This window comes from Rana temporaria, chromosome 1 (genome assembly GCF_905171775.1).
Source record: "Rana temporaria chromosome 1, aRanTem1.1, whole genome shotgun sequence".
In the NCBI taxonomy this organism is placed as follows: domain Eukaryota; kingdom Metazoa; phylum Chordata; class Amphibia; order Anura; family Ranidae; genus Rana; species Rana temporaria.
Genome location: NC_053489.1, coordinates 151457376 through 151484272, shown reverse-complemented (window position 1 = coordinate 151484272; position 26897 = coordinate 151457376). Strand labels below are relative to the sequence as shown.

The 26897-nt window shown below is 41.0% G+C and overlaps 1 protein-coding gene across 5 annotated transcripts in view; it reads right to left on the bottom strand.

The window, feature by feature from the left end:
• The window catches only part of LOC120932100 (synuclein alpha interacting protein), a 336823-nt gene that overhangs the window by 129490 nt on the left and 180436 nt on the right, over positions 1 to 26897 (bottom strand). For all 5 annotated transcript variants that reach the window (XM_040344238.1, XM_040344252.1, XM_040344261.1 and 2 more), the window contains one exon: positions 4876 to 4948. In XM_040344238.1, the coding sequence (XP_040200172.1) occupies positions 4876 to 4948 (73 nt within the window). The remainder of the gene's footprint in view (positions 1 to 4875; positions 4949 to 26897) is intronic.

Sequence of the window (26897 nt, the reverse complement as noted above, 5' to 3'; positions counted from 1 at the left end):
TGATAACTCTGAAGGAGCTGCAGAGATTCATAGCTCAGTCGGGAGAATCTGTCCACAGGATAACTATTAGTCGTGCACTTCACAAATCTGTCCTTTTTGGAAGAGTGGCAAGAAGAAAGCCATTGTTGAAAGATGCCATAAGAAGTCCTGTTTTCAGTTTGCGAGAAGACATGCGGAGGACACAGCAAACATGTGGAAGAAGGTTCTCTGGTCAGACGAGACCAAAATTTAACTTTTTGGCCTATAATCAAAATGCTATGTGTGGCAGAAAACTAACACTGCACAGCACTCTGAACAAACCATCCATTGTGAAACATGATGGTGGCAGCATCATATTGTGGGGATGCTTTTCTTCAGCAGGGACGGTGGTCAGAATTGATGGGGAGATGGATGGAGCCAAATACAGGGCAACAAATTGAAGAAAATCTGTTAGAGTCTGCAAGACTGGAGACTGGGTCTTACCTTCCAGCAGGACAATGATCCTAAATATACAGCCATAGCTACAATGGAATGGTTTAGCTCAAAGCATATTTATGTGCTAGAATGGCCCAGTCAAAGTCCAGACCTAAATCCAATTGAGAATCTGTGGCAAGACTTAAAAATTGCTGTTCATAGATGCTCTCTAGTCAATCTGACAGAGCTTGAGCTATTTTTCAAAAAAGAAGGGGCAGCACTGTCACTCTCTAGATGTGCAAAGCTGGTAGAGACATCCCCAAAAAGACTTGCAGCTTTAATTGCAGTGAAAGGTGGTTCTACAAAGTATTGACTCAGGGGGGCTGAATACAAATGCACACCACACTTTTCACATATTTATTTGTAAAGAAAATCATTCTTCATTTTCCTCCCACTTCAAAATTATGTGCCACTTTGTGTTGGTCTATCACATAAAATCCCAATAAAATACATTTACGTTTGTGGTTGTAACATGACAAAATGTGGAAAATTTAAAGGGGTACGAATACTTTTTCAAGACCCTGTATTGTCACTATTGCCCATTTGTTGCCTGTGTAGAGTAACATCTGACTGTATGTTGCCTGTATATTATAACAAATTAGTCTTTGTTGCCTGTGTATTATAAATTATTGCCTATTTATAGCTCATATATTGTCAGGATTGACATTTTTTGATAATGTCTTGTCTTGCCATTGATTAAAGGACCATATTATAATGCCCTGCAGACCTCTAATAATCAAACCACAGTATTATTACTGTGTTTCAACACTATTAGACACTCAATTTATTATTGTTTCAACACTATTAGAACCTTAAAGCGGGAGTTCACCCATAAAAATTTTTTCCCCTTAGATGGATGCTAGATGGATGCTCGTTTTGTCTAGGGGAATCGGCTAGTTGTTTTAAAATATGAGCTGTACTTACCGTTTTCGAGATGCATCTTCTCCGTCGCTTCCGGGTATGGGTCTTCGGGAGCGGGCGTTCCTTCTTGATTGACAGTCTTCCGAGAGGCTTCCGACGGTCGCATCCATCGCGTCACTAGTAGCCGAAAGAAGCCGAACGTCGGTGCGGCTCTATACTGCGCCTGCGCACCGACATTCGGCTTCTTTCGGAAAATCGTGATGCGATGGATGCGACCGTCGGAAGCATCTCGGAAGACTGTCAATCAAAATAGGAACGCCCAGTCCCGCAGCCCATACCCGGAAGCGGCGGAGAAGATGCATCTCGTAAACGGTAAGTACGGATCATATTTTAAAACAACTAGCCGATTCCCCTAGACAAAACGAGCATCTATCTAAGGGGAAAAAATGTTATGTACGGGTGAACCCCCGCTTTAATTTACTATTGGATTGATTATATATACAATGTTCAGATAAAGAACACGTTCACTGCCTCTGTTTCTTTTCTGGCTATTATTACATTACTCTTTAGAACCCTTTAAAAAAAAAACCTGTACACAACATATACAGTACACGCAATGCGGCTTTGATTTGAACATAGTTACATGTGAAATTTGATATAATTTTTCTTCCTGGTCAAGTTGCCAAGTTAATTAGTTAAATTTTATACCTGCCACAGCAGTGTATATATGGAAATGTATCCTTCAGTCACTCAATGGAAACAACTGTACACTCTGCTGTATATGCTAGAAAATGTACCTCCTTAACATAAAGCAGAACTTTATTATATGTTACATATATCCCTTTAAATCAGGGGTATCAAACTGACGGCCCTCCAGCTGTTGTGAAACTGCAAGTCCCACGAGGAGGTGCAAGGCTGACAGTTACAAGCATGACTCCCACAGGCAGAGGCATGATGGGACTTGTAGTTTTTCAACAGCTGGAGGGCCGCCAGTTTGAGACCCCTGCTATAAATATATCATTAAAATATATAATTAAACATGACCCTATAAATCAGTGGTTCTCAACCTGGGGTTCGGGACCCCCTCGGGGGTCAAATTACGATTTTTCAGGGGTCACCGAATCCTGGGCTGTTCCTGAAGCCAGCAGAACTCACAGTCTTTTCGCAGCTGCCCAGCTGGGCTGTTCCTGGAGCCCTCGACCGCCCATTCAATTCATGACATGGTGGGGGGCAGAGACTAGAGGTCAGCTGACAGGTGAGAAATGTGAAGTGGGAGGGGCTGGAGGAGACTCTATCTCCTGATTTCGGCATAGGTGTCACTGCTGCGAGATACCACAGAGCTGGAGACACATTGAGCAACACTACCTGTGATTGCCATTTAAAGTCCCCACTACAGTTCTCAGATCAGCAAATCAGCAAGAAGGGCAACCAAACTGATAAGAGGCATGGAGGAGCTCAGCTATGAGAAAAGATTAGAAGAACTAAATCTATTCACTCTTGAGAAGAGGAGAATAAGGGGGGATATGATCAACATGTACAAATATATAAGAGGTCCATACAGTGAACTTGGTGTTGAGTTATTCACTTTACGGTCAACACTGAGGACAAGGGGGCACTCTTTACGTCTAGAGGAAAAGAGATTTCACCTCCAAATACGGAAAGGTTTTTTCACAGTAAGAGCTGTGAAAATGTGGAACAGACTCCCTCCAGAGGTGGTTCTGGCCAGCTCAGTAGATTGCTTTAAGAAGGGCCTGGATTCTTTCCTAAATGTTCAGAATATAACTGAGTACTAAGATTTGTAGGTAAAGTTGATCCGGGGTAAATCCGATTGCCTCTCGGGGGATCAGGAAGGAATTTTTTCCCCTACTGTAGCAAATTGGATCATGCTCTGCTGGGGTTTTTTGCCTTCCTCTGGATCAACTGTGGGTATGGAGTTGGGTGTATAGGATTTTACTGTTTTTTATTTTGTTTTTTTATTTTTTGTGGTTGAACTGGATGGACTTGTGTCTTTTTTCAACCTGACTGACTATGTAGCAAATGATCTTGATCAAGAGCACCTAAGCTGGCTGATCAGAACTCCCCGCCAGCACTGCCACTCATCCCAACTCCCCGCAAGCACTGCCACTCATGCCAACTCCCCTAAAGCACTGCCACTCATTCCAACTCCCCTAAAGCACTGCCGCTCATCCCAACTCCCCGCAAGCACTGCCACTCATGCCAACTCCTCGCCAGCACTGCCACTCATTCCAACTCCCCTAAAGCACTGCCACTCATTCCAACTCCCCTAAAGCACTGCCGCTCATCCCAACTCCCCGCAAGCACTGCCACTCATGCCAACTCCCCGGCCAGAACTGCCACTCATCCCAACTCCCTGGCCAGAACTTCCACTAATCCCAACTCCCCGGCCAGCACTGCCACTCATCCCAACTCCTCGCCAGCACTGCCACTCATTCCAACTCCCCTAAAGCACTGCCACTCATTCCAACTCCCCTAAAGCACTGCCACTCATCCCAACTCCCCGCAAGCACTGCCACTCATGCCAACTCCCCGGCCAGAACTGCCACTCATCCCAACTCCCTGGCCAGAACTTCCACTAATCCCAACTCCCCGGCCAGCACTGCCACTCATCCCAACTCCTCGCCAGCACTGCCACTCATTCCAACTCCCCTAAAGCACTGCCACTCATCCCAACTCCCCACCAGCACTGTCACTTATCCCAACACCCCCCCAAGGAGTAAGAGAAGGAATAAAAATAGAGAATACATGGAAGGGAGAGGAAAAGAGGGGGAGAAACAAAGAAAAAAGGGAGAGAAAGAACAGGAAAGATGGCTGCAGAGAGGGATGGGGGGAAAAAAACAAGAAATTAAGATAGAGAGATGAAAGGAAAATAAAGGAGAACATACAGAGAGTGGTATATCCTAAAATGTACCATAAGGGGTTTTAACCACTTAAGACCAGGACCAAAATGCAGGTAAAGAACCTGGCCAGTTTTTGCGATTCGGCACTGCATCGATTTAACTGACAAAAGTATATATTTTAATAAGGACACTTACCTGTCCTAGCTGCCAGCGATGTCAGCCCCCGCTGAGGCCGATCCTCGATCCTGGTTGCTCCAAGCGCCGCCATCCACAGTAAGGGAAACAGGCAGTGAAGCTGTATGGCTTCACTGCCCGTTTCCTACTGCGCATGCACGAGCAGCGCGGCGCTTTGTGAATGGGCCGGCTGCTTTCTGGGACACACACAGTTCCCAGAATGCAGTGCGCCCCATTCACAAGAAGACGCCCAGTGTAGAAGGAGAACAGAATCCACCGCGAACGATGAAGAGGCAGATTCTGCACTTCCGCATAGCAACAGCTATTTAGGGTGAGTAAAAACATTTTTTTTTTCATTTTTTTCTAGGTTTTTGGTGAAATATTTTTTTTTGGGTGGAACCTCCACTTTAAGTAATTTAAGTGAAAACTGCATCTCTTTCTTTTAATTATCAATAAATGTTCCCATTAGCTGTAGATTTTTATGGTGAACAAATGTTTTCTATAACAGAAATAAGTATTAAATACCCACCGGGTCTGTCTTCATTTTGTGCGTCACACCTTCTGCATAGTTCAGGAATTGTTTTCAGGGATGTTATAGAATACTAGAAAGGAAAAGATGAAAAAAATAGATATCAACATCAACTAAATTCTATCTTAATTTTGTATTTAACAACATTACTCAGCATTACCTATGTATACAGGAAGTAAGGGAAAGATTTTAGAGCTTCCTGTACCATGCAATCAGATAAAAACTGTCATTATAAAATAAAATGATTCCTGAGTCCCATTGTATTTACAAGGCCAGCTGCGTGAGTTCCGTAATATGGGTGGTAAATGGAAGCGCCAGTATTGTTTGGGAAAGCAGCGGCCATTCATACACATTGTGTGAGCCATGCTAGTTAGGAAACTATGTAGCAGGAAGTCTCGGGAAGCAGAGGGACACTTTTTGTTAAACATAATTCAGTGACTGGTTATTTTTGCTTGTAAAGTTTACATTAAGATACATGACACTGTATACACAATATGCTATAATTTCACTGAATTAGGTTAGTTCAATAAAACTGTATCATCTAAACCACATGCATGGGCTTGTAATGCCTCTAACTCAGCAGTATTTCAATACAGCACAAATATAGCTTTTTCAGTGCAACATTTAATAGCATTTCCCAAAGACGTGATCCTTATTACAGATGTATAGTCTGAATTACTAAAACAAACAAATTTAGTACACTACTTCAGAAAGCAGTAATGAGTGGACTGTTTTCTTAGTTTAGGTGGCATTTGAGTGTTCTCCCCTTCCCACCATCACTTGTGATATACAAAAAAATTAGGAACAAGCTATTATTTCCTAATTATTAACATTGCTTCCTGTTTGTGTCTGTTATTAAATACACATTTAGAAAGACTAATTATTTCAGGCTTTAAAAATGTAACAAAGGCTTCAATTATTCCTGCAGAAGAGCAGTTTAACATATTAAAATCGCTAACTTCATGTCAAGTAGCAAAGGGGAAAATGTATGTACTAGCTTCTAGCAGTTTTTGTGTTATTAATGTGTCTGACAACCTATATCTATTGCAGGTGATGCTGAAATCTATTGTGTTTAGAAAATCTCATTATATAACTAACTATAACTAACTTTGTTCTTGATTTCCATGTATTTAAAGCAGAACTTAAAATGATACTAAAGTCTTGTTTTTTTAAATAAAAAATAACAAACATGTTATACTTACCTGCTCTGTTGCTATGGTTTTGCACGGAGCAGCCCCAATCCTCCTCTTCTCAGGTCCCTCTTTGATGCTCCTGACCCCTCCCTATTGTTGAGTGCCTCCACAGCAAGCAGCTTGCTATGGGGGCACCCACGCCGAGCTGCAGCTCCGTGTTTCCATTCAGACACAGAACTGTGGCCCGGCCCGCTCCCTTTCTCTCTCTTTATTGGCTCACTGACTTTGATTGACAACAGCCGGAGCCAATGGGACGCTCCGCTGCTGTCTCAGCCAATCAGGAGAGAGAGTCCCGGGCAGCCCAGTCTCTCCTGCAACATTGCTGGATAGAGATGGGCTCAGGTAAAAAAAAATTTGGGGGGGGGGGGGGCTGGGGGGAGCTGTTGCACACAGAAGTTTTTTTTTATCTTTTTGCATAGAATAAATTTAGATAAAATCCCTTTTGCCTTTACAACCACTTTAATTGTATCTAAGCACCGCAAACTGAATTCACTATTCATTATACTTCATTTTATATTTTCAAAGCAAACTCCTCAATCCATCCATGCTTTATTTTTTTTCGAGAAATCAATTTCATTTGAAATTTGCTTTTGGGAATCCATCTGCTCTCATTGCAATATTGCCCTTAAAAACACGTGGGCACGAGAGGCAGAACAGGGACGTGTGTGTAAACACACACATCCAAGTTCTGTGAGGAGAGGAGAGAGAGATTGTGAGTTCCTACTAGCTGGAAAACACAATCTGTCATCTCCTATAGTCAGTCCCCTCCCCCCACAGTTAGAACACAGACTAGGGAACACAGTTAGACCCTTGATCGCCCCCTAGTGTTAACGCCTTCCCTGCCAGTGACATTTACACAGTAATCAGTGCATTTGTATAGCACTAATCACTGTATGATTGTCAATGGTCCCAAAAATTTGTGAAAAGTGTCCGATCTGTCCGCCATAATAATAAAAATGTTGCAGTACCAATAAAAAACAGATAACCTCCATTACTAGTAAAAAAAAATAATAATAATAAAAATGCCATAAATCTATCCCCTATTTTGTAGACGCTATAACTTTTGCGCAAACCAATCAATATACATTTTATGCGATTTGTATTGCCAAAAATATGTAGAAGAATACATATCGGTCTAAACTGAGGGGAAAAAAATACTTAAAAAAAAAAAAAAAATTGTAATATTTATTGTAGCATCAAGTACAAAATATTGTGGCCCAGATTCACAAAGGAGATACGACGGCGTATCTCCAGATACGCCGTCGTATCTCTGAGTTGTGCCGTCGTATCTATGCGCCTGATTCTTAGAATCAGTTACGCATAGATTTCTATTAGATCCGACCGGCGTAAGTCTCTCACGCCGTCGGATCGTAACTGCATATTTACGCTGGCCGCTAGGGGCGTGTACGCTGATTTACACCTAGAAATATGTAAATCAGCTAGATACGCGAATTCACGAACGTACGCCCGGCCGATGCAGTACAGATACGCCGTCTACGTTAGGCTTTTCCCGGCATAAAGTTACCCCTGCTATATGGTGGCGTACATGCGGTGTACCAATGTTAAGTATGGATGTCGTTCTCGCGTCAAATTTTGAATATTTTACGCCGTTTGCGTAAGTCGTCCGTGAATAGGGCTGGACGTAATTTACGTTCACGTCAAAACCAATACTATGTCCAACAGCAAAAACTACTGAATGTGAATGCCCAGTGCTGTGGGATAGCTCCATGATTACTGGATTATGTTGAATTTCCAGTTTCAGGTGATAATCTTTTAAAATCTATGGGTTCCTATATAACTGGTCTCATGTATAAAGTGATTGTACTGTGCATAGTAACAAACAACTGCCCAGAAACTATATCAAGTTTTTTTGGAGAAGATCTACAGTTTACCTTGCCTCTAACGTTTATACAAAAAGCACAATGAAAGCCTTAAAGTTATAGCAATGTTTTAGTTTTTGGATTGTGCTAGCCAGGCCATTGTGGCTTGCGTCTTCCTATCTGGGCAGGTCGGCACATGCTTCATACTGGTTTGCACTATTATAGTTTTTATCTATATATTTATTTCATTTCAGGTTTCAGCTGATCTTAGTTGTTTCTATTGAGAGCATTGTACCTGTGGTGGAGGTGGAACCTCCTCCCCTTTGGGGGTATTTGTTTACATCTCCCCTCAGTGCACTGTGACAATATGTCATCTATTGTTTCACCGGCCCATGTTCCGTGTTAGGGAACCGACATGTATTTTATGTGGTCCCCTATGTCAGATTATTGATCCACTCCTTACCTACCCCTAAAGTTAGGTAGTCGCTCTAACCATTGTGGGAGTGGCTTGCGCCTGGAGACGCCTGATTGGGTGGTATCTCTCCATCGTTGTGTCCCCACGCTTGGTGCCGGGGCATCTCCGGCTAGTGGATTGTCTCTGGTACGCAGGCCTGATTGGGCAGCGCCCCGGCGTTGTGGCGTCACCGCACAGTATGTCTGGACGCGTGTGTCGATTGGTCGACACGGGCGTGGATCGGACTGGGTGGTGGCTCCGTGACATCATCGTGCTTTGCGCTCGGTCGTCCGCCATGAGTGGAGGGATGTGTGCGGTCACGAGGGGGTAGTGGTTGTGCGTGAGTCCTATTGGACATCCGCTACCCGCCCCCTGTCGTGACGTTCTCCCTCACCGCCTCCAGGCTGTGGCAAGTCTATAGTAAGATGCATTTGCGTCGTTTTCGGGGGCTATTTGGAGCCCAGTTATGGGGATCCCTTCTTAGTTGTTTCCTCATTAGGTGACACACTTCCGGAATTTGCTACCCATTCAGGGTGGATATGCATGAAAGTGTCTCCCCCATTACAGCGGCCATATTGGATCCCATATGGTGTCCCCTATCATCACTTTTATAGGTTGTCACCTATCGTTCACACAGATTGGGCCCTTTAGAAGTTTAACATCTGCTGACGAGCTTATTTATTATTTTGGGTTATTTTAACATAATTTTTTTATATAAAGATTACATTTTTATATACTACTTTGGATTTTTCAGGAAAATGTTGGATGTAGCTGTGGTGCATGATTATGTACGACGCCACTTCCTGTTTTGTTTGGATTGATTATGCTATTTCCTGTCCCGCCCCTGTGGGGGATGGTTCTGGTTCATTATGCATTTAAAAGCTAGCAGTATGGGGGTGCAGTAATATGCCCCTGTCGACGGCACTCTAAGCCGAAACGCCTCAGGTTTGCATTATAGCACCCCATACTGCTTGTATTTGTATTTTTCACGTGATCCTACTTTTATATTTTGTATACCATTTAAAATAAAACCTGTCACGGTTTATTTTGACCTGCACCATTTGGAGCATCTTTTAGGGGAGCACGGAGCGCATGTTCAGGTCCACCTAAAAAACTGGCAGGCGGATCTGAACAGTCCGCCCATGTGAAAGAGTCCACACCCTCCAGTAAGAGTACCCTATTATACTTACCTCTTCTATGTGATGCCTTGATGACCCCTTCAGACAACTATATACTCAACGTTCATGTCAATGTTCCTATTCATCACCTCTCCTATGGAATTGTAATTTGTACACTGAACTGTGTGATCTATTTATTAACCCAGTGTCACATTTAGTGTGATATAGGGTCTTTACACGGACTTTATATATATTTTGTTTGTAGGGTCTTTACACGGACTTTATATATATTTTGTTTGTATTCACTTTTGTGCCTTTATAACCATTGTGCACATCATTCTGCGCTCCACTATTGTTCTACCATTTAGTACATACTGTTTTAAAAGAGAGATAATTAAATGCATAAGGTCAAGGTGCAAACACATGAGGTGCTAAAATAGAATTAAAGCAAACAACATATGCTTTTTTTCAATCTCCTTTAGAGTTTCAATCAGCAGATAAAAAGGCAAGGGGATCAGGAAGTGGGGTGGGTTATGGGGTAACTGTTCCTGAGTCCATGGTGGTAAACCACTGTAGAAAACAAGCAGGACCCTCCGATTTTTACTGTATTGAATTGTATTGAAACTGTACTGTCTGCCCTTATGTTGTAAAGAGCTGCGCAAACTGTAATAGATATTCAAGATCAGTCATTGCTGACCTCTCTTTATGAAAATACTAAATACCAGACAGTCATACTAAATAATATGTTTGCATTAGAAAGAACCTGTGTTAATGCCCTCCCTACACACGTAAATGGAAAGTGCAGCTTGAAGCAAATTCATGTAGCTTAGCAGGAGGTCAACTGCACCATAAATCTGAATGGTATCAGAAGCAGCTAAAACGAATGTACATTCGGAATGCACCTTAGGCAGGCAAAATGTTCCCATGAACCCAAGCCCAAAACCTATTGACACAAGCACTTAATTGCTTAGTTTTGATTTCAAATATTGCATGTTTCTTCAGTAGACAGAAGAACAGTATGACCAGCAGGCAACTTATCAGTCTCAGAAATGGCAGCCTTACTATGGCAGCCTTCATACTTCTCTCAGGAAATGTCGTCTTTAATGCTATCTCCATATAACATCATCTGTGTGCTCATATTACATTTTATTTGGTAGTAGGCAGTAGGCAGCCATTTTTTATACATTTTCTTGCTGTCATCTACTGTTTAAGTCTCTAAAAGACTACAAGGACTAAAAAAAAGTGTATTTTATCCACAATAATTTCAAATTAGCACCTCATGGTCTTAATGGGATAACCTGCTATCTTTGGTTGATTCAGAGCTTGCATTACGGTCCTATGCCTTAAACCACACCTCTTCTAAACGCTTTGTACTGGTGTAGCTAGGGTTAGAAGATATAAAAATGTAATGGACTCATGGCCCTGCACGGAATTATTTCAGATCATAACTCAATATTTCCTGTCAATATTGCCTGCATCAGCTCCAAATTGCTTTCTACATCCCTAGTTGTGGGGGAGCATCTGGTAGGTGGTATTAAAAAGGGGTTACTTTGGGACCCTGGTAATAGTTTTACTTTGGAGCCCATAAAAGCTTAGCTACACCCCTGTCCATGTAACAGGCTCCTATTCTTTAAACTCTATTTTCCTGCAAGAATAAATAACATTGGAAAATCAAATTAGTTACTGAAACATGTGTTCAAGCTCCCTGTGGATCTATGTTAATTTAGATCAGTACTTTGTAAATCTATACTCATCATGACGTAGTAGTATGTTCTGGTCTTTTCATGATCGTAATATTTATCCTCTAGGCCTGGTGTTATGTACAAACTTTCACCCTGAATTTTATGGGAACTGACAATCTGAATGGTATGTACTTCAATTTGAAGCAAAGGGTGCGTCTGTATAATTTAACCACTTGAGATCCGCGCTATAGACGAAATACGTCCGCAGCGCGGCTCTCAAGTGCCAAGTGGCCGTTTAAAAACGGCCTTTTATGTGCATTACCCGCGCGCGCCACTGGGTGGCGCGCGGCGGGTAAAAACTGTCCCGACGCATCGCCGAAGACCCGATGCGTGTACCTGGCGGCCGCGATGTCCGCCGGGTACACGCGATCGTCGGTGACACGGCAGGTGACAGCAGGGACGTGGAGCTCTGTGTGTAAACACAGAGCTCCACGTGCTGTCAGAGGAGAGGAGACCGATCTGTGTCTCTTGTACATAGAGACACAGCATCGGTCCCCTCCCCCAGTCACCCCCCTCCCCCCACACAGTTATAACACACCCAGGCTACACAGTTAACCCCTTCCTCACCCCCTAGTGTTAACCCCTTCACTGCCAGTCACATTTATACAGTAATTCGTGCATTTTTATAGCACTGATCGCTGTATAAATGTGAATGGCGCCAAATTTGTGTCAAAAGTGTCCGATACGTCCGCCGCAATATCCCAGTCCCAATAAAAATCGCAGATCGCCGCCATTACTAGTAAAAAAAAAAATAATAAAAAAAATCATAATTCTGTTCCCCATTTTGTAGGCGCTATAACTTTTGCGCAAACCAGTCGCTTATTGCGATTTTTTTTTTTTTTTTTACAAAAATACGTCGAAAAATACGTATCGGCCTTAACTGAGAAAAAAAATAGTTTTTTAAAAAAAAATTGGGATATTTATTATAGCAACAAGTAAAAAAAATATATATTTTTTTTAAATTGTTGCTCTTTTTTTGTTTATAGCGCAAAAAATAAAAACCGCAGAGGTGATCAAATACCACCAAAAGAAAGCTCTATTTGTGGGGAAAAAAGGACGCCAATTTTGTTTGGGAGCCACGTCGCACGACCGCGCAATTGTCAGTTAAAGCGACGCAGTGCCGGACGCTGAGATTTCGCCTGGGAACGAAGGGGGTTTATGTGCCCAGTAAGCAAGTGGTTAAAGAGCTTACATTGCTGTGGGGCAATAATTAAAAGCATACAACGCAGTCATGAAGTTTACTTTAGGAATTTAAAAAGTGGTAGTCAATCTAAAATGGTCAACAGACCCCACAACTCTGCAACTTCAGTTACATCATCATTATGTAAACATTAAGTAATACTCAACCCATTACGGACAATATTTAAAATTCCTAAACAACCACAGTATATGTAAGACAAGAACATAAAAAGGCCTCATGTTTCATTGTTCAAACGTCATTATGGAGAAAACAAATATGAAATATACTAGATAAATTCAAGCAATGCATTCAGTTTTACAAGTAGAAGAATATTTTTAGCATGTTGTGAAACAAAAAGAAAAAGAATAAAGCAGAGTAGAGTAACCACAGATGAAACCACATTAAATGAGATGCTATTTATATCTTCACATGAGCTCCAGCGTGGATTAATAACTCTTTGTTCTGTGTTTCCCATTGGGAGAAGGATGTCCTTGATTGTAGTTTTTTTGGCTCCCTTTTCCTCTATTTATTTGCATTTATGATTTTATGTTTTACTTCTATACAAGATTTATTGAGGTCTTAGTTGACTGATTTGTAATTCATTGTTGTTTTGTGGGACTCCAGACATTTTTTCTACAATAGAAAGATTTCCCCCCAAACCCTGTGACCACACAGAAAGCATTGTATGTTATTGGTGCCTACGCACTTTCTGGGGACGCATAGTCAATTGAACAGGAAGTTAGAGGAAAGCTCAATAACAGGGACACAGGTGCCAACTGAAATCTAATAGAAGTTGCAACCCTTCCTCAATGTACCAAAAAAGTGTTTTATGTGTCCCAATGGAAGATATCTCCCTTGCTTTTCTGGTTCCCTAACCACACACAAAGTGAGGGGCAATCTCCACAACTTAGACACAGACAGCAATGAAATCCTCATTGCAAATTGTTTAAAAAATGTTGTGACTTGAGTTTCACTTCAAAGTTAACCTGTCATCCTAAATACCGTTAATTGTCAATTATACTGCAGTAATGGCAGAGATTTCCTAGACAATGTATGCCCAGGAAGGAAGACAGCTTAATTTAATTGGCAACAAAAAGTGCTTTCACCACTTAGTCAAAAAATCAGCTTACATTTACAGTGGACACAGCAGTCTAACAAAAAAAGTAACATAGGAATTTGACCGAGCTAACAGATAAACAAACTAGAGATCAAAATGTCCATTGTCCACACATAAATCTGTATTTACATCAGTAAAGCTGATGGACGCCATTTTGGGATTGGCAAGTACATGAATGAATGGAATATATATGCTGTTGCTGCTCCATTTTTTCATCCCACGGGCCTCGTACACACGACCGAGAATCTCGTTGTAAAAGAAACGCTGTTTTTCTTGACGAGATTCTTGTCAAGCTTTCCTTGCATACACAATGTCAAGACCAAATCTCGTCATTCTCAAACGTGGTGACGTACAACACGTACGACGGCACTATAAAGGGGAAGTTCGATTCCATTGGTGCCACCCTTGGGGCTGCTTTTGCTAATCTCAAGTTACCGCGTCTTAGTAGAAGTTTGGTGAGAGACGATTTGTGCTTTTCAGTCTGTTACAGCTCGACGAATGTGCTATCTCCATTACGAACGCTTAATAAAGGTGCGCTCCCGTCTCATACTTTATTCTGAGCATGCACGGGTTTTTAAGCATACACACGAACATGTGTAAACCAGCCCGACGATCCTGCAAACAGTTTGTTGAAGACAAGCAGACTAAGGACATGGATTACTGAAACCATGTCCTGTGGTCTGATGAGACCAAGGTAAACTTATTTGGTTTAGATGGTGTCAAGCGTGTGTGGCGGCAACTAGGTGAGGAGTACAAAGACAAATGTGTCTTGCCTACAGTCAAGCATGGTGGTGGGAGTGTCATGGTCTGGGGCTGCATGAATGCTGCCAGCACTGGGGATCTACAGTCCTTAGAAGGAACCATGAATGCCAACATGTACTGTGACATACTTAAGCAGAGCATGATCACTCTCCCGTCAGAGACTGGACCGCAGGGCAGTATTCCAACATGATAATGACCCCAAACACACCTCCAAGATGACCAGTTCCTTGCTAAATAAGCTGAGGTTAAAGGTGATGTACTGCTCAAGCATGTTTCCAGACCTAAACCCTATTGAGAATCTGTGAGGCATCCTCAAACGGAAGGTGGAGGAGTGCAATGTCTCTAACATCCACCACCAGCTCTGTGATGTTGTCATGAAGGAGTGTCATGAAGGACTCCAGAGGAAACCTGTGAAACTCTGGTGAACTCCATGCCCAAGAGGGTTAAGGCAGTGCTGGAAAATAATGGCGGCCACACAAAATATTGACACTTTGGCCCCAATTTGGACATTTTCATTTAGGGGTGTACTCGCTTTATTTGCCAGCAGTTTACACATTAATGGCTATGAGTTGAGTTATTTTGAGGGGCAGCAAATTTACACTGTTATACAAGCTGTACACTCACTACTTTACATTGTAGCAAAGTGTAATTTCTTCAGTGTTGTCACATGAAAAGATATAATAAAATATTTACAAAAATGTGAGGGGTGTACTCACTTTTGTGCGATATTGTACATAATTAACCTTATTTGTTTCTTGTTAACCTAGAGATGCTGAACAATATACAAGTGAGTGACTACAAGTCTTCCAGAATCCAATAAAACTCTCCTTAATTTCAGGAACTTTGATGATGCTGATGTTTTGACTTATGGTCATTGTGAGCTCATTATCAAACTCAGGCAAGATATCCACACATTATTAAGCAGAGATAACTCACAAGATACAATCAGCGCTAGGAGACTAGATGGCGTAATTTATTGAGCATGCTGACTGATGAATGTTAAAAGACATCATAAGAGAATAGCACTTTTATCAGTTAGGATGCGGAGGAGGAGAAGCAGCTATTAAAACAGAGAAAGGTGAAACTGTACCCAGAAGACAATTGTGTTGATTTATTAAAGGCAAATAGGCATTTAGTTTACTTTGCAAAGAAATTTTAATTTAGCAAAAAATTTACCTTAAAGCTCTGCCAACTTCCATTATCCATGCACCAATTTTTTTTTCGTGCACATGATTGGTTATTCTTTGCAAAGTGAATTTTCACTGTATTTTCTAAGCTAAAAAAAATTTGCTTGCAAAGAAAACTGTCTATTTGCTTTTGGTAAATCAACCTGTTTGTCTATTACAATCATGGGCTCCAAATACATTAGCTAAATCCAGCCATACACAGAGCTGAATTTAGATCCTTATATAGGCAGGCTGGTTGTACATAAGTTGATTTACCTATCGACATTTCTGTACAACCAGCCTGTCAGATTTTCCCTGTTCGATGAGTGCTGTCGGCAGTGCTGATCAGTGTATTTGATGGTGGGAAAGTCTCCCCGCTGTCAGAATACAAAGGCTCAGTGGGGAGGATTCCCCCATCCACATTGAGTGTGTGGATGGCTTAATTTTTTTATATGTATGGCCTACTTTAGTTTTTTTTTTTTCCAGACATTTAACAAAGATCTTGATAAATTGTTGTGTAATGATGTAAAGACTCTTTGGGCCAGATTCACAGAGCAAGTATGCCGGCGTATCTACTGATACACCGGCGTACTTTCAAATTTCCCGCGTCGTATCTTTAGTTTGAATCCTCAAACCAAGATACAATGGCATTTGGGTAAGATCCGACAGGCGTACGGCTTCGTACGCCGTCGGATCTTAGATGCAATACTTCGGCGCCCGCTGGGTGGAGTTCGCGTCATTTTCAGCGTCGGGTATGCAAATGAGCTTTTTCCGACGATCCACGAACGTACGCGCGGTCGTCGCATTCTCTTACGTCGTCTCTATTCGGCTTTTTCCGGCATATAGTTAAAGCTGCTATTTTGTGGCGTATAGATAGACTTGCCATGTTAAAGTATGGCCGTCGTTCCCGCGTCGAAATTTGAATTTTAGTTTTTTTTGCGTAAGTCGTCCGTGAATAGGGATGGACGTACTGTAAGTCACGTCGAAGTTCAAAAAATGACGTCTTTGCGACGTCATTTCGCGCAAAGCACGGCGGGAAATTTCGAAACGGAGCATGCGCAGTTCAATCGGCGTGGGGACGTGCTTCATTTAAATGAATGACGCCCCCTACTTGTCGATTTGAATTACGCGCCAAGAGATACACTACGCCGCCGTAACTTACGGTGCAAAATCTTTGTGGATTCGAATATATGCCAGGTCAGATACGGCGGCGTAGTGTATCTCTGATACACTGCGCCTGTGTAAATGTATGTGAATCTGGCCCTTTATATTCAAGTTATTTCGGAACTGATTTTAATTAGCTGTCATATTATATTACATGTTACCTAGTGATATTAGGTTTTTGAATGCCCCTAAAAAAATTTAAAACAAGTCTAATAGAAGACAATGGTTGAAAACATGCCATGATGTATACAGTGCATGCTTTGGCTGACTATTATTGGCACACAAACCCCATACAGAAACCTGGACATGTGTACACTACTTGGGATGGACAATTATCTTGTTTTTTTTTTATTACTTTAGCAAACGTTCCAAAAAATATGTTTTTCTTTGCATAAAACTGTTTTAAATTTATGATGCCTTTCAAATGACCTGAAGATTTCATCTTCTTCAATCCAAAGTCAAGGAGAAATAAATAAATAAACAGGCCTTGAAAATTTTTATGAAAACCGTAAGGCATATTTTTCAGGTTCAGCTAGGGAACTTTAGGATTTTGGTCTGGAACTGCTCCTACTCCTGGTTTGTCTGCCAGAAGACGGTGATCTGATGATATCACTAACTGCTTGGATGTCTGTGCCGTAGCTATGTAACTAAGCACTGACTAGAACATATTCCCAGCACTGCAAATTCCAATTTTCTAGCAACTTTCAGCAGCAAAAAAAAAACATTTTTTCTTACTCGGTGACCTTTATTCTTATACAATATAATAACACTACACGCTGAAATAATTTGTGTACAGCTGGCCAAGCACCAACCAGTATTTCTTGTTATAATCAAGTTCTCAAACCATTAGAAAATGGTTCTCTCACACAATGACATTTTGTAGTATCAGTACAAGAAACTTTCCAGCACCCTACAAAATATTTTGTCATTTCAAAAGCAGAAGGCCAATGAAATGATTTCCATAAGTTATAGTCAATAAGGGCCAGATTCACCAAAGAGATACGACGGCGTTTCTCCTGATACGCCGTCGTATCTCTTGTTCTATCTATGCGACTGATTCATAGAATCAGTTACGCATAGATATCCATAAGATCCGACAGGTGTAATTGTTTTACACTGTCGGATCTTAGGATGCAATACCGCGGCCGCCGATGGGTGGAGTTCGCGTCGTAAACCAGCGTCGGGTATGCAAATTAGCAGTTACGGCGGATCCCCGACGGATTTTCGCGTTCACTACGTCGCCGCTAGTCTAGTTTCCCGTCGCAAAGTTAGTCATCGTTTTAGGTGCCCTAACTTTAGTCAGCAAACGTATTGCTGTCTAAAGTATGGCCGTCGTTCCCGCATCGAAATTAAAAAATGAACGTCGTTTGCGTAACACGTCCGGGAATACGGAAGTATTCGAAAAAATGACGTCACGGCGCGCAAAGCACGACGGGATTTGCGAAACGGAGCATGCGCAGTAGGTCCGGCGCGGGAGCGCACCTAATTTAAATGGCACACGCCCATTTGAATTGGCCCGCCTTGCGCCGGAGGCCGCCGGCGTAGTTTTCATCGCAAGTGCTCTGTGAATCAGGCACTTGCGATGAAAACTTGCGGCGGTGTAACGTATCTACGATACGTTACGCCGCCGCAGTTCTATGTGAATCTGGCCCTAAGTCACTGAAATGGTTTGGTAGCAGAACCTGAAATACCTCAAGTCTTCAAGTTAAAGGGGTTGTAAAGGTAAAAAATGTTTTTCCTAAATAGCTTCCTTTACCTTAGTGCAGTCCTCCTTCACTTACCTCATCCTTCCATTTTGCTTTTAAATGTCCTTATTTCTTCTGAGAAATACTCACTTCCTGTTCTTCTGTCTGTAACTCCACACAGGTCTGGAACTGCTCCTACTCCTGGTTTGTCTGCCAGAAGACGGTGATCTGATGATATCACTAACTGCTTGGATATCTGTGCCGTAGCCATGTAACTAAGCACTGACTAGAACATATTCCCAGCACTGCAAATTCACACTTCCTCCCCTTGCAGCTAGATTGTCCATTTCTTTCCAATTTTGGCATTATTAACCACTTAAGACCCGGACCAATATGCAGGTAAAGGACCAGGCCCCTTTTTGCAATTCGGCACTGCGTCGCTTTAACGGACAATTGCGCGGCTGTGCGACGTGGCTCCCAAACAAAATTGGCATCCTTTATTTCCCACAAATAGAGCTTTCTTTTGGTGGTATTTGATCATCTCTACGGTTTTTATTTTTTGCGCTATAAACAAAAATAGAGCGGCAATTTTGAAAAAAAAAAAAATATTTTTTACTTTTTGCTATAATAAATATCCCTCAAAAATATATATATATATATAAAAAAAAAATGTTCCTCAGTTTAGGCCGGTACGTATTCTTTTACATATTTTTGGTAAAAAAATTGCAATAAGCGTTTATCGATTGGTTTGCGCAAAATTTATAGCGTTTACAAAATAGGGGATAGTTTCATTGCATTTTTATTAATAATTTTTTTTTTACTACTAATGGCGGCGATCAGCGATTTTTTACCGTTCAATACATTTTTATTAATAATTGAAAACACAACGTTCAACATAACATATAAAATTTCAAGCAAAATTTCAAGCAATGGATACAAGGTGCTACATATTTGCAGATACAACTTAGTAAAACTTGTATTGTTGTACTCTATAGTCAAGTACTTATATATGACATAGCACCAACAAAGAAAGGGAAAGATAGTAAAATAAAATAAAATAAAATAAATGAGTTCACTAGTACGATCATCATTTAATGTTCGTTACATCCATGTGAAACGATCAGCGATTTTTTTCGCGACTGCGATATTATGGCGGACACATCGGACAATTTTGACACATTTTTGGGACCATTGTCATTTTCACAGCAAAAAGTGCTATAAAAATGCATTGTTTACTGTGAAAACGACAATTGCAGTTTGGTAGTTAACCACTGGGTGCGATGAAGGGGTTAAGTGTGACCTCATATGTGTTTCTAACTGTAGGGGGCGGGGCTGGACGTGTGACATCATCGATCGCCTTTCCCTATATCAGGGAACAGACGATCAATGACGGCGCCACTGTGAAGAACGGGGAAGGTGTGTTTACACACACACCTCTCCCCATTCTTCAGCTCCAGGGACCGATCGCGGGACTCCAGTGGCAATCGGGTCCGCGGGTCCCACGGCCACTGAGCTTCGGACCGGTTCGCGGGCGTGATTGTGCCCATCCGTGCCATTCTGCCGAAGTATATCGGCATTAGGCAGTCCTTAAGTGGGTAAGAATGCACAGGAGATAGTAGATAAATAACAGCACTTATTTTAATAGCTGTGGCAAATGTGAACTGTACATTTTGGTAAGGATATCTTGACAAATAAATCCCAAAGTAGATGGAAAGCCATCATACACAAATCTATCATGGACACGAAACAAAATCTTACATTTTGTTACCTTTGCTAAAAGATCCCTATTATGTTAAAGCGGGGGTTCACCCTATCGACAGGAAAAAAAAATTTTTTTTTCTTTTACCTTTAAATCAGGCACTGTAGCGCGAGCTACAGTATGCCTGTCCCGAATTTTTTCCCCCCATACTCACCTTGTAGTCGTCCATCGAAGATACCGGGGAATGGGCGTGCCTCTGGAGACGGAGGATGATTGACGGCCGGCTCTGGCGCGTCACGCTTCTCCGGAAATAGCCGAAATAGGCTTGGTCTTCACGACGCGTGCGCATAGCCTGTGCGCACGCGCCGTGAAGAGCCGAGACCTACTCCGGCTGTCTTCGGGGAGAGTGACGTGCCAGGGCCGGCCGTCAATCATCCTCCCTCTCCATAGGCACGCCCATTCCCCGCGGGAGCCGAAATCTACGATGGACGACTACGAGGTGAGTACGGGGTTAAAAAAATCGGGACAGGCATACTGTAGCTCGCGCTACAATGCCTGTCTCGATGGTAACATCATGTGGGTCAGGGTGAACTACCGCTTTAAATTGTAACTAAAGGCAACACTTTTTCTTGTTTCTTGTTTTGGATAGAGTGGGGATTAAATTTAACACTTATCAGTTTTTATTAAAGTCTGTTCCCCCATTAGGGAGATTCATCCTCTCTATTTGTCCTGTTTACCATTACCATTGAAAGTTAACGGAAAAAGAAAATGAAAAATGTTGGGTTGTCTCCAGAAAAGTAATCGATGGGAAGCCTTTCCAATGGGAACACTAGTTCTGGTGGCCTGGTTATCCCCAGGGGATTCCCTCAATTTACAGGGATTTCCTCTTGCTTCCTGTTTGGCTATTGAACAGGAAGTAAAGGTAAATCTCCCCAATGGGGCACAGATGGCAAAAAAATAAACCAACAGTGGTTATAACACTCCCTTACTCTATCCAAAATGAAAAAAATAATAGTTGTGTCTATAGTTCTACTTTAAGTTGATGCATCTTGAAAATCTCTACAGTAAATTTTTTGTACTTATTTGCAGTTTGTTGGCTTGTTAAACCAGACAGTTGCCTGTGTATCTGTAGCAGCTAATCACTTTACTGGCGAAAAGTCAGACTTTACAAAGGACTGTTAAATGTGTGCATAGTGCTGAAAGCCATGGTGCCATCGCACCAAATAATTCAGCCAGTTCCTGTTGACGTGCTAGAAGTGTTTGTCAAGAACTCACAGGGTTAACATTTCCAACAGATGCATTGCACCAGATGCCAAAAGTGTTCCCTTTCCTATAGTGATCTGATTGTTAACAGGTCCAAGTGTGCTATTATAATGAGGAAAAAGCGAAAGCTGGGATTACGTGAGAATGTTATGAAGGTAATAACTTTATTTTACAAAGTGACTTTCCCTATCTTGAATAATGTTACAGATCACTCTACAGTTATATCCTTCTCCACACTGAACCAGCCTCCTCGCTGAGAACAATGACCACAATGTATTTTCAAAGGAAGTTGTAGAAAGTGATGTGTCAATTGAAGGAAAAAGGAAACCATTCAGAGCTTTAGAAAACAGTTTTCCTGACTACATTTTTGTGGAAAGCATTTAGTACTTAAGGTCAATACACCGCCAAAAAAAAAAAAAAACCTTCACCTTTAAAGTTAAGTCCAACATCTACTCACTGTATGAAAACATACAATACCCCCCCCCTCTTTCTTTTGCATCCACTGGCATTAGTTAACAGAGAAGTCCAAGCAATCATGAATGTCTTGTATCATTGCATCTCAATAAGAGTAATGCATAGTACACATGATAGGTTTTCCCGACGGTCAAAAGACCTCTGGGAAAATCGAGGGGAAAACAGGGAACCATCTCAGTCCCTTTTCCCCTGTACACACGGCCGGTTTTCCCGACAGGACAACTGCCAGGAGAACTTTGGTCGGGAAAACAGGCTGTGTGTATGCTCCCTCGCAGTGTTTCCCATATGCCTTTAAGCTATTTCTATTGTTGTCTTGCCTCTAAAGTCCGACCATTGGTTACCCTTTTTGAGTAATCCTTTATGTTTCTCTCCCAGTTATACGGATGTGGCATTGTGAGTGCTTCCCCTTCCTTTTTTTTAATTATTCAAATGCACGCCACACTTTTCACATATTTATTTGTAAAAAATGTTGAATACCATTTATCATTTTCCTTAAACTTCACAATTATGTGCCACTTTGTGTTGGTCTATCAAATAAAATACCAATAAAATACATTTACGTTTTTGGTTGTAACATGACAGAATGTGGAAAATGTCAAGGGGTATAAATACTTTTCCAAGGCACTGAAAATTGAAACTTGTTATACTTGCTGTGACATCCCCCTGATGCAGTAAGGGAGCCTTCCCTTTTATATTTGGACTCACTGTATGGCATTCCTATATGTAAGAACACCACAGCCCATGTCACAACACTGCTTGACTTGCTTTTGGCTCCAAGGGCACATTTTTTACTAAGTAGACATTTGCTAAATAATTTATAAATATATACCTACTTATTTCCATTAATTCTTTTGAACTGTTCTGGCAAAATTCTTTCTTTCGGCAAGGAATGAATCACAGATCAAAGACGTGGATTTAGTAATTGCTAATTTGCCCTTTAATCCTTTATGCAGTAAGTTAGTTTAGCCTTGTCACACAGAGGCCTTCATGAGTAGGAGACAGTCAACCTGGTGGAATCATGGAAACATCCCCCAGATCCTTTCTTTAATACTTTCCCATCATTAACCAGGAAATTTATCAGAATCTTTAATGATGCTATTTCTTCACACGAGGATGTTAAAAAATATGTAATTATATTGTATAATACTGTTCCTGGCCATAAGTAGAAATAATCAAAAACGATATCACCTACAGGATGAGTTAACGTTATATCCAGATGTAGCACAGGACATTACAGAATAATTTTATGTTATGTTTAAAATCTCTTTTAGATCAAGTTTTCTGTCTGGGCTTATTTCAGTCCCTATAAGGTTATCTAGAGCTGCCTATTGGCTGTGTTTTAGGAACGCACCAATAAAATAATTAAGGAATGCCGGAACAGGTAAATTGACCTGTGTGTTTACATTGGATTTCTGGTGATGTGTGGCAGACACATTTTGCAGAATGTGAGCACTTTGTACTAAACCCAGGCACTGAGGTGACTTATAGGTCAGGATTTCTTGTGTAAGCATTAGCCATGAGTATCACTGATGGGACAGGAACCAGGGAAGGAAAAAATGCAGCTGTTCTGAGACGTTTTTATTCATTCACAATGCAAGATTTTCACATTGATAATTTTAAATGAGGTCACATTGAAAAATGTAAATTTCAATTTCTAAGGAACCATATATGGGCAGATCCATCACTGACAATATTGCAAGATGACAGGTTTACCATCATCACTCTACAACCCCAACCTGTCAAATCAAAATTGGCTACTGTAACCAATATTTCACTGTGGTGCTCATTTAGAGAAGTCTCTGCAGGTGGCAATGAGGACAAGTGCCATATTCAGACATCATACACCTGAAAAAGTGCTGCCCCTTGTGTCATTTGGTTCACTATAAACTGCTGCTACAATGAGCTAATACAGACAGCACAGTACTAATTTCTGACTGTATAATACAGGTACTACAATAAATCTACTGAAGATTGTCTTACTTGGGTTATATAGTGTCGGAGCCCTGATGAAGAGAAAGTGCCTAGATCCCCAAAACATGTTTTATTCAATTCTCACAACATTTAATTAAAATTATTTCTGGTCTTGGCTACTGGCTTGAACTCCTGGACTCCTTTTCTTGAACTGAGCTTCTCTGAGCTTATTGACCATATACTTGTGAGTACTTGATATGGAATTCATAGATAGGAATTATAACCAAGTTATGTAAGTAATTGTGACCTGTTTTACAACACATGTAGGATCTCTTGAAGAAGCCATTTTTTGGCAAAACAGGTAGAAATCAAGATTGGCATTTGGATTCTCCATACAATCTGACCCAGTAAAGTTTTGGAAAGGTGTTACTTATTTTGCATGTACACATGTAGCATATATACTTTTGGGATAGATTTGTTATGGGTCAAGTGCATTGCTCTCCCATTGGGAATATAGTTGACATTTACTACAAGTGCTTGAAGTTTTCATACGGATTTAAAAGATTTTTGGATTGTGAATAAACTTTGCATTTATATATAAATGCTAGTGCGTGTACTCACCTCCTTTATTTTGGAGTTAGATGTGGCAATCTATAAAGTCTGTTAATTTTTTCCTGTTTGGTTTTGGAAATATTGGTAGTTTGTGAAAGATCAATCTGCCAGTGCTCTAGGTACCTTCGGAGGAATCCAAGGGTTAAACAAAAGCCTTGTTGAGCAAGACTGGCCTAACAACTCATGATAAACAAATAATAAAAATTCTCAATTTTATTTTTTTGTCAGCTGAATATTTGAATCAATAGATGGTAAAAAGTGATCCAATATACCAATTTTCATTTTCTATGTAGAGGAAGATTAAAGTGGTTGTTAAGCCACAATCTCATCTTTATACCATCCCCTCTGTCAGATAAAAAGCTGCATCCTAGTGCCTGTGCTTTATAAAAAAAAAAGGACCTATTTCTACTTGTTTTAATAGAGTCTCCCAGTGATCACGTGACTTCAGCCTCTCTGTTCTCCCTGTCTAATAGCATCAGATGGCAGGGATGAGATTCCCCTGCTGACGTCAGCCAGGGAAGAGAGGAGCAGAGAGCCTGGAGTCATCTAAAGTCAGTGATCGCTGGGAGATGCTGTTAAAGGAAATCAGTTTTTTTTATAAAGCACAGGCAATAGGATACATCTCTTTATCTGGCAGAGGGGATGATAACAATGTCAGGTAGTTTTGTAGCCATGGGGAGAGGAGCAGAGCAGCACTAGTGACAGCTGACAGGAAGGTAGGGGACTGATAAAACAAAAATATATGGACAGCCACACTCCAAACAACCTTGATGGTTGTCTTTATCGTAAAAAGGATAAATGAGCACTAAAAGTCACAGTAAAAATTAGGGGATAAACGGCCAACACGTTTCACACTATTAACTAGTGCTTAGTCATAGCTAGCATATATAAAACATCACTTCAAATATATAGTGTATCTTTCAAAAAACCTGTGATCAGTACTGGCCACCAATAGATTGAAACCAATTAGTGAATGGAATGACCGGTGTTTGATCCATGATAAAGATCACCTGTGTATGTGAATGAACACTGAAAAGATAACCCTAAACCACTGAATCACTAAAAGATGTTTAAAATGTACGCAATTTATGCACAAGGTCCGTATGAATGTGTGTATGTATGTGTGCCTTAATAAAAAAGCGTAAAAACTTGTGGATCTTGTGTGTATTATTGAGACTGTTATATGCCAAATATAAAACATGGTATTTCAAATGTATAGAAAAAATGCCAAAATACAGTGACAAAATCCATTAACGTCAATGTAAATGTGACCAATTAGCAAAAAGTCCCAAAGGGTAAATCCCTTGGGATCTAGATTCGTAGTTAGTTTGTGAATGAAAAAAACATAAAAATTAACAAAATCAAGTTCCATTAAGGACTAGTATAGTGGATGGGAATTAAGTGATGCATATAGATGAATGATAACCACCTGATATGCAGACAATAATGAGACATATAAAAATAATAATAAGTGAAAGCGCATGGATCGTGTAAAAAAAAATCCAATAACATCAATGATGTTGTGATAAAGAAAATTATGACCTATCAAAAAATGACTGTGAAAACTATAAATATATAGTGATGAATGCTAGTGATAATAAAAAATAATAATAAAAGGAAGGTAGGGGAGGGGGGAGGACGACAGAGGAGACACAGCGAGAGCTGCACATAACAGCGTATGACGGAGCTCAGCAGCCCTGATATATGGTGGTCAGCGACAGAGGGGAGGGTAGAAACTGTCAGGATCAACCAGGTATTTTAGGTGATAGAGAGGGTCAAATGATACAGCACAAGCACTGTGCTGTATACAGTAACATGCTTTAAGGCAGGGGTCTCAAACTGGCGGCCCTCCAGATGTTGCGAAACTACAAGTCCCATGAGGCATTGCAAGGCTGACAGTTACAAGCATGACTCCCACAGGCAGAGGCATGATGGGACTTGTAGTTTCGCAACAGCTGGAGGGCCGCCAGTTTGAGACCCCTGCTTTAAGGGAACATGATCTTTATTTACTTTTTTGGGCTAACAAACGCTTTAAGCTACAGCAAAGTACAGGCATCACAAACACTTGGTGACTTCACATCATTTGGCAGGATCCAATAAGGGTTTTTCTTTTAGCACTGAAAGGTTTTATATGGCAACAAGACAATGATGTGATAAGTTTATTACTTCAAAAACAGCACAGTAAGGCTGGCCATATATTATACAATCTTTTTGTACAATTTTCCTTTAGATTTACCAAAACATATACGAGATTAAACCTAAACACTTTAAATTTGTATGCAGTCAGGCAGGCCCTTGCACTACATAGTTGAAGGTAAATCTAAAGGAAATTGAACAGGAAAACTGTAAAGCTTTAGTCCCTTGAATAAATAGCAATCAATCTACACAGTTTTGGCACTAACATGGGTTATGTAACAAGAAGACAATAGTCCTCAAAACAATGAAAATTATATTGCTCGAATGTCCCTCCAAACCTGTGTCAGTTAAATCAGCAAGTGAAAAAACTGGTGCAAGACAGACAGAATCGGCTTGTCAGGCACCAGTAGACTTCAACACAATGGTGTCTGCACACAGACACCTACTCCCTGTTGCATTAATGTAATGAGATGGGTAAAAGTTGGCTTCAGATCCTGTTCTCCACCTGTAGAAAACTTCTCAGATG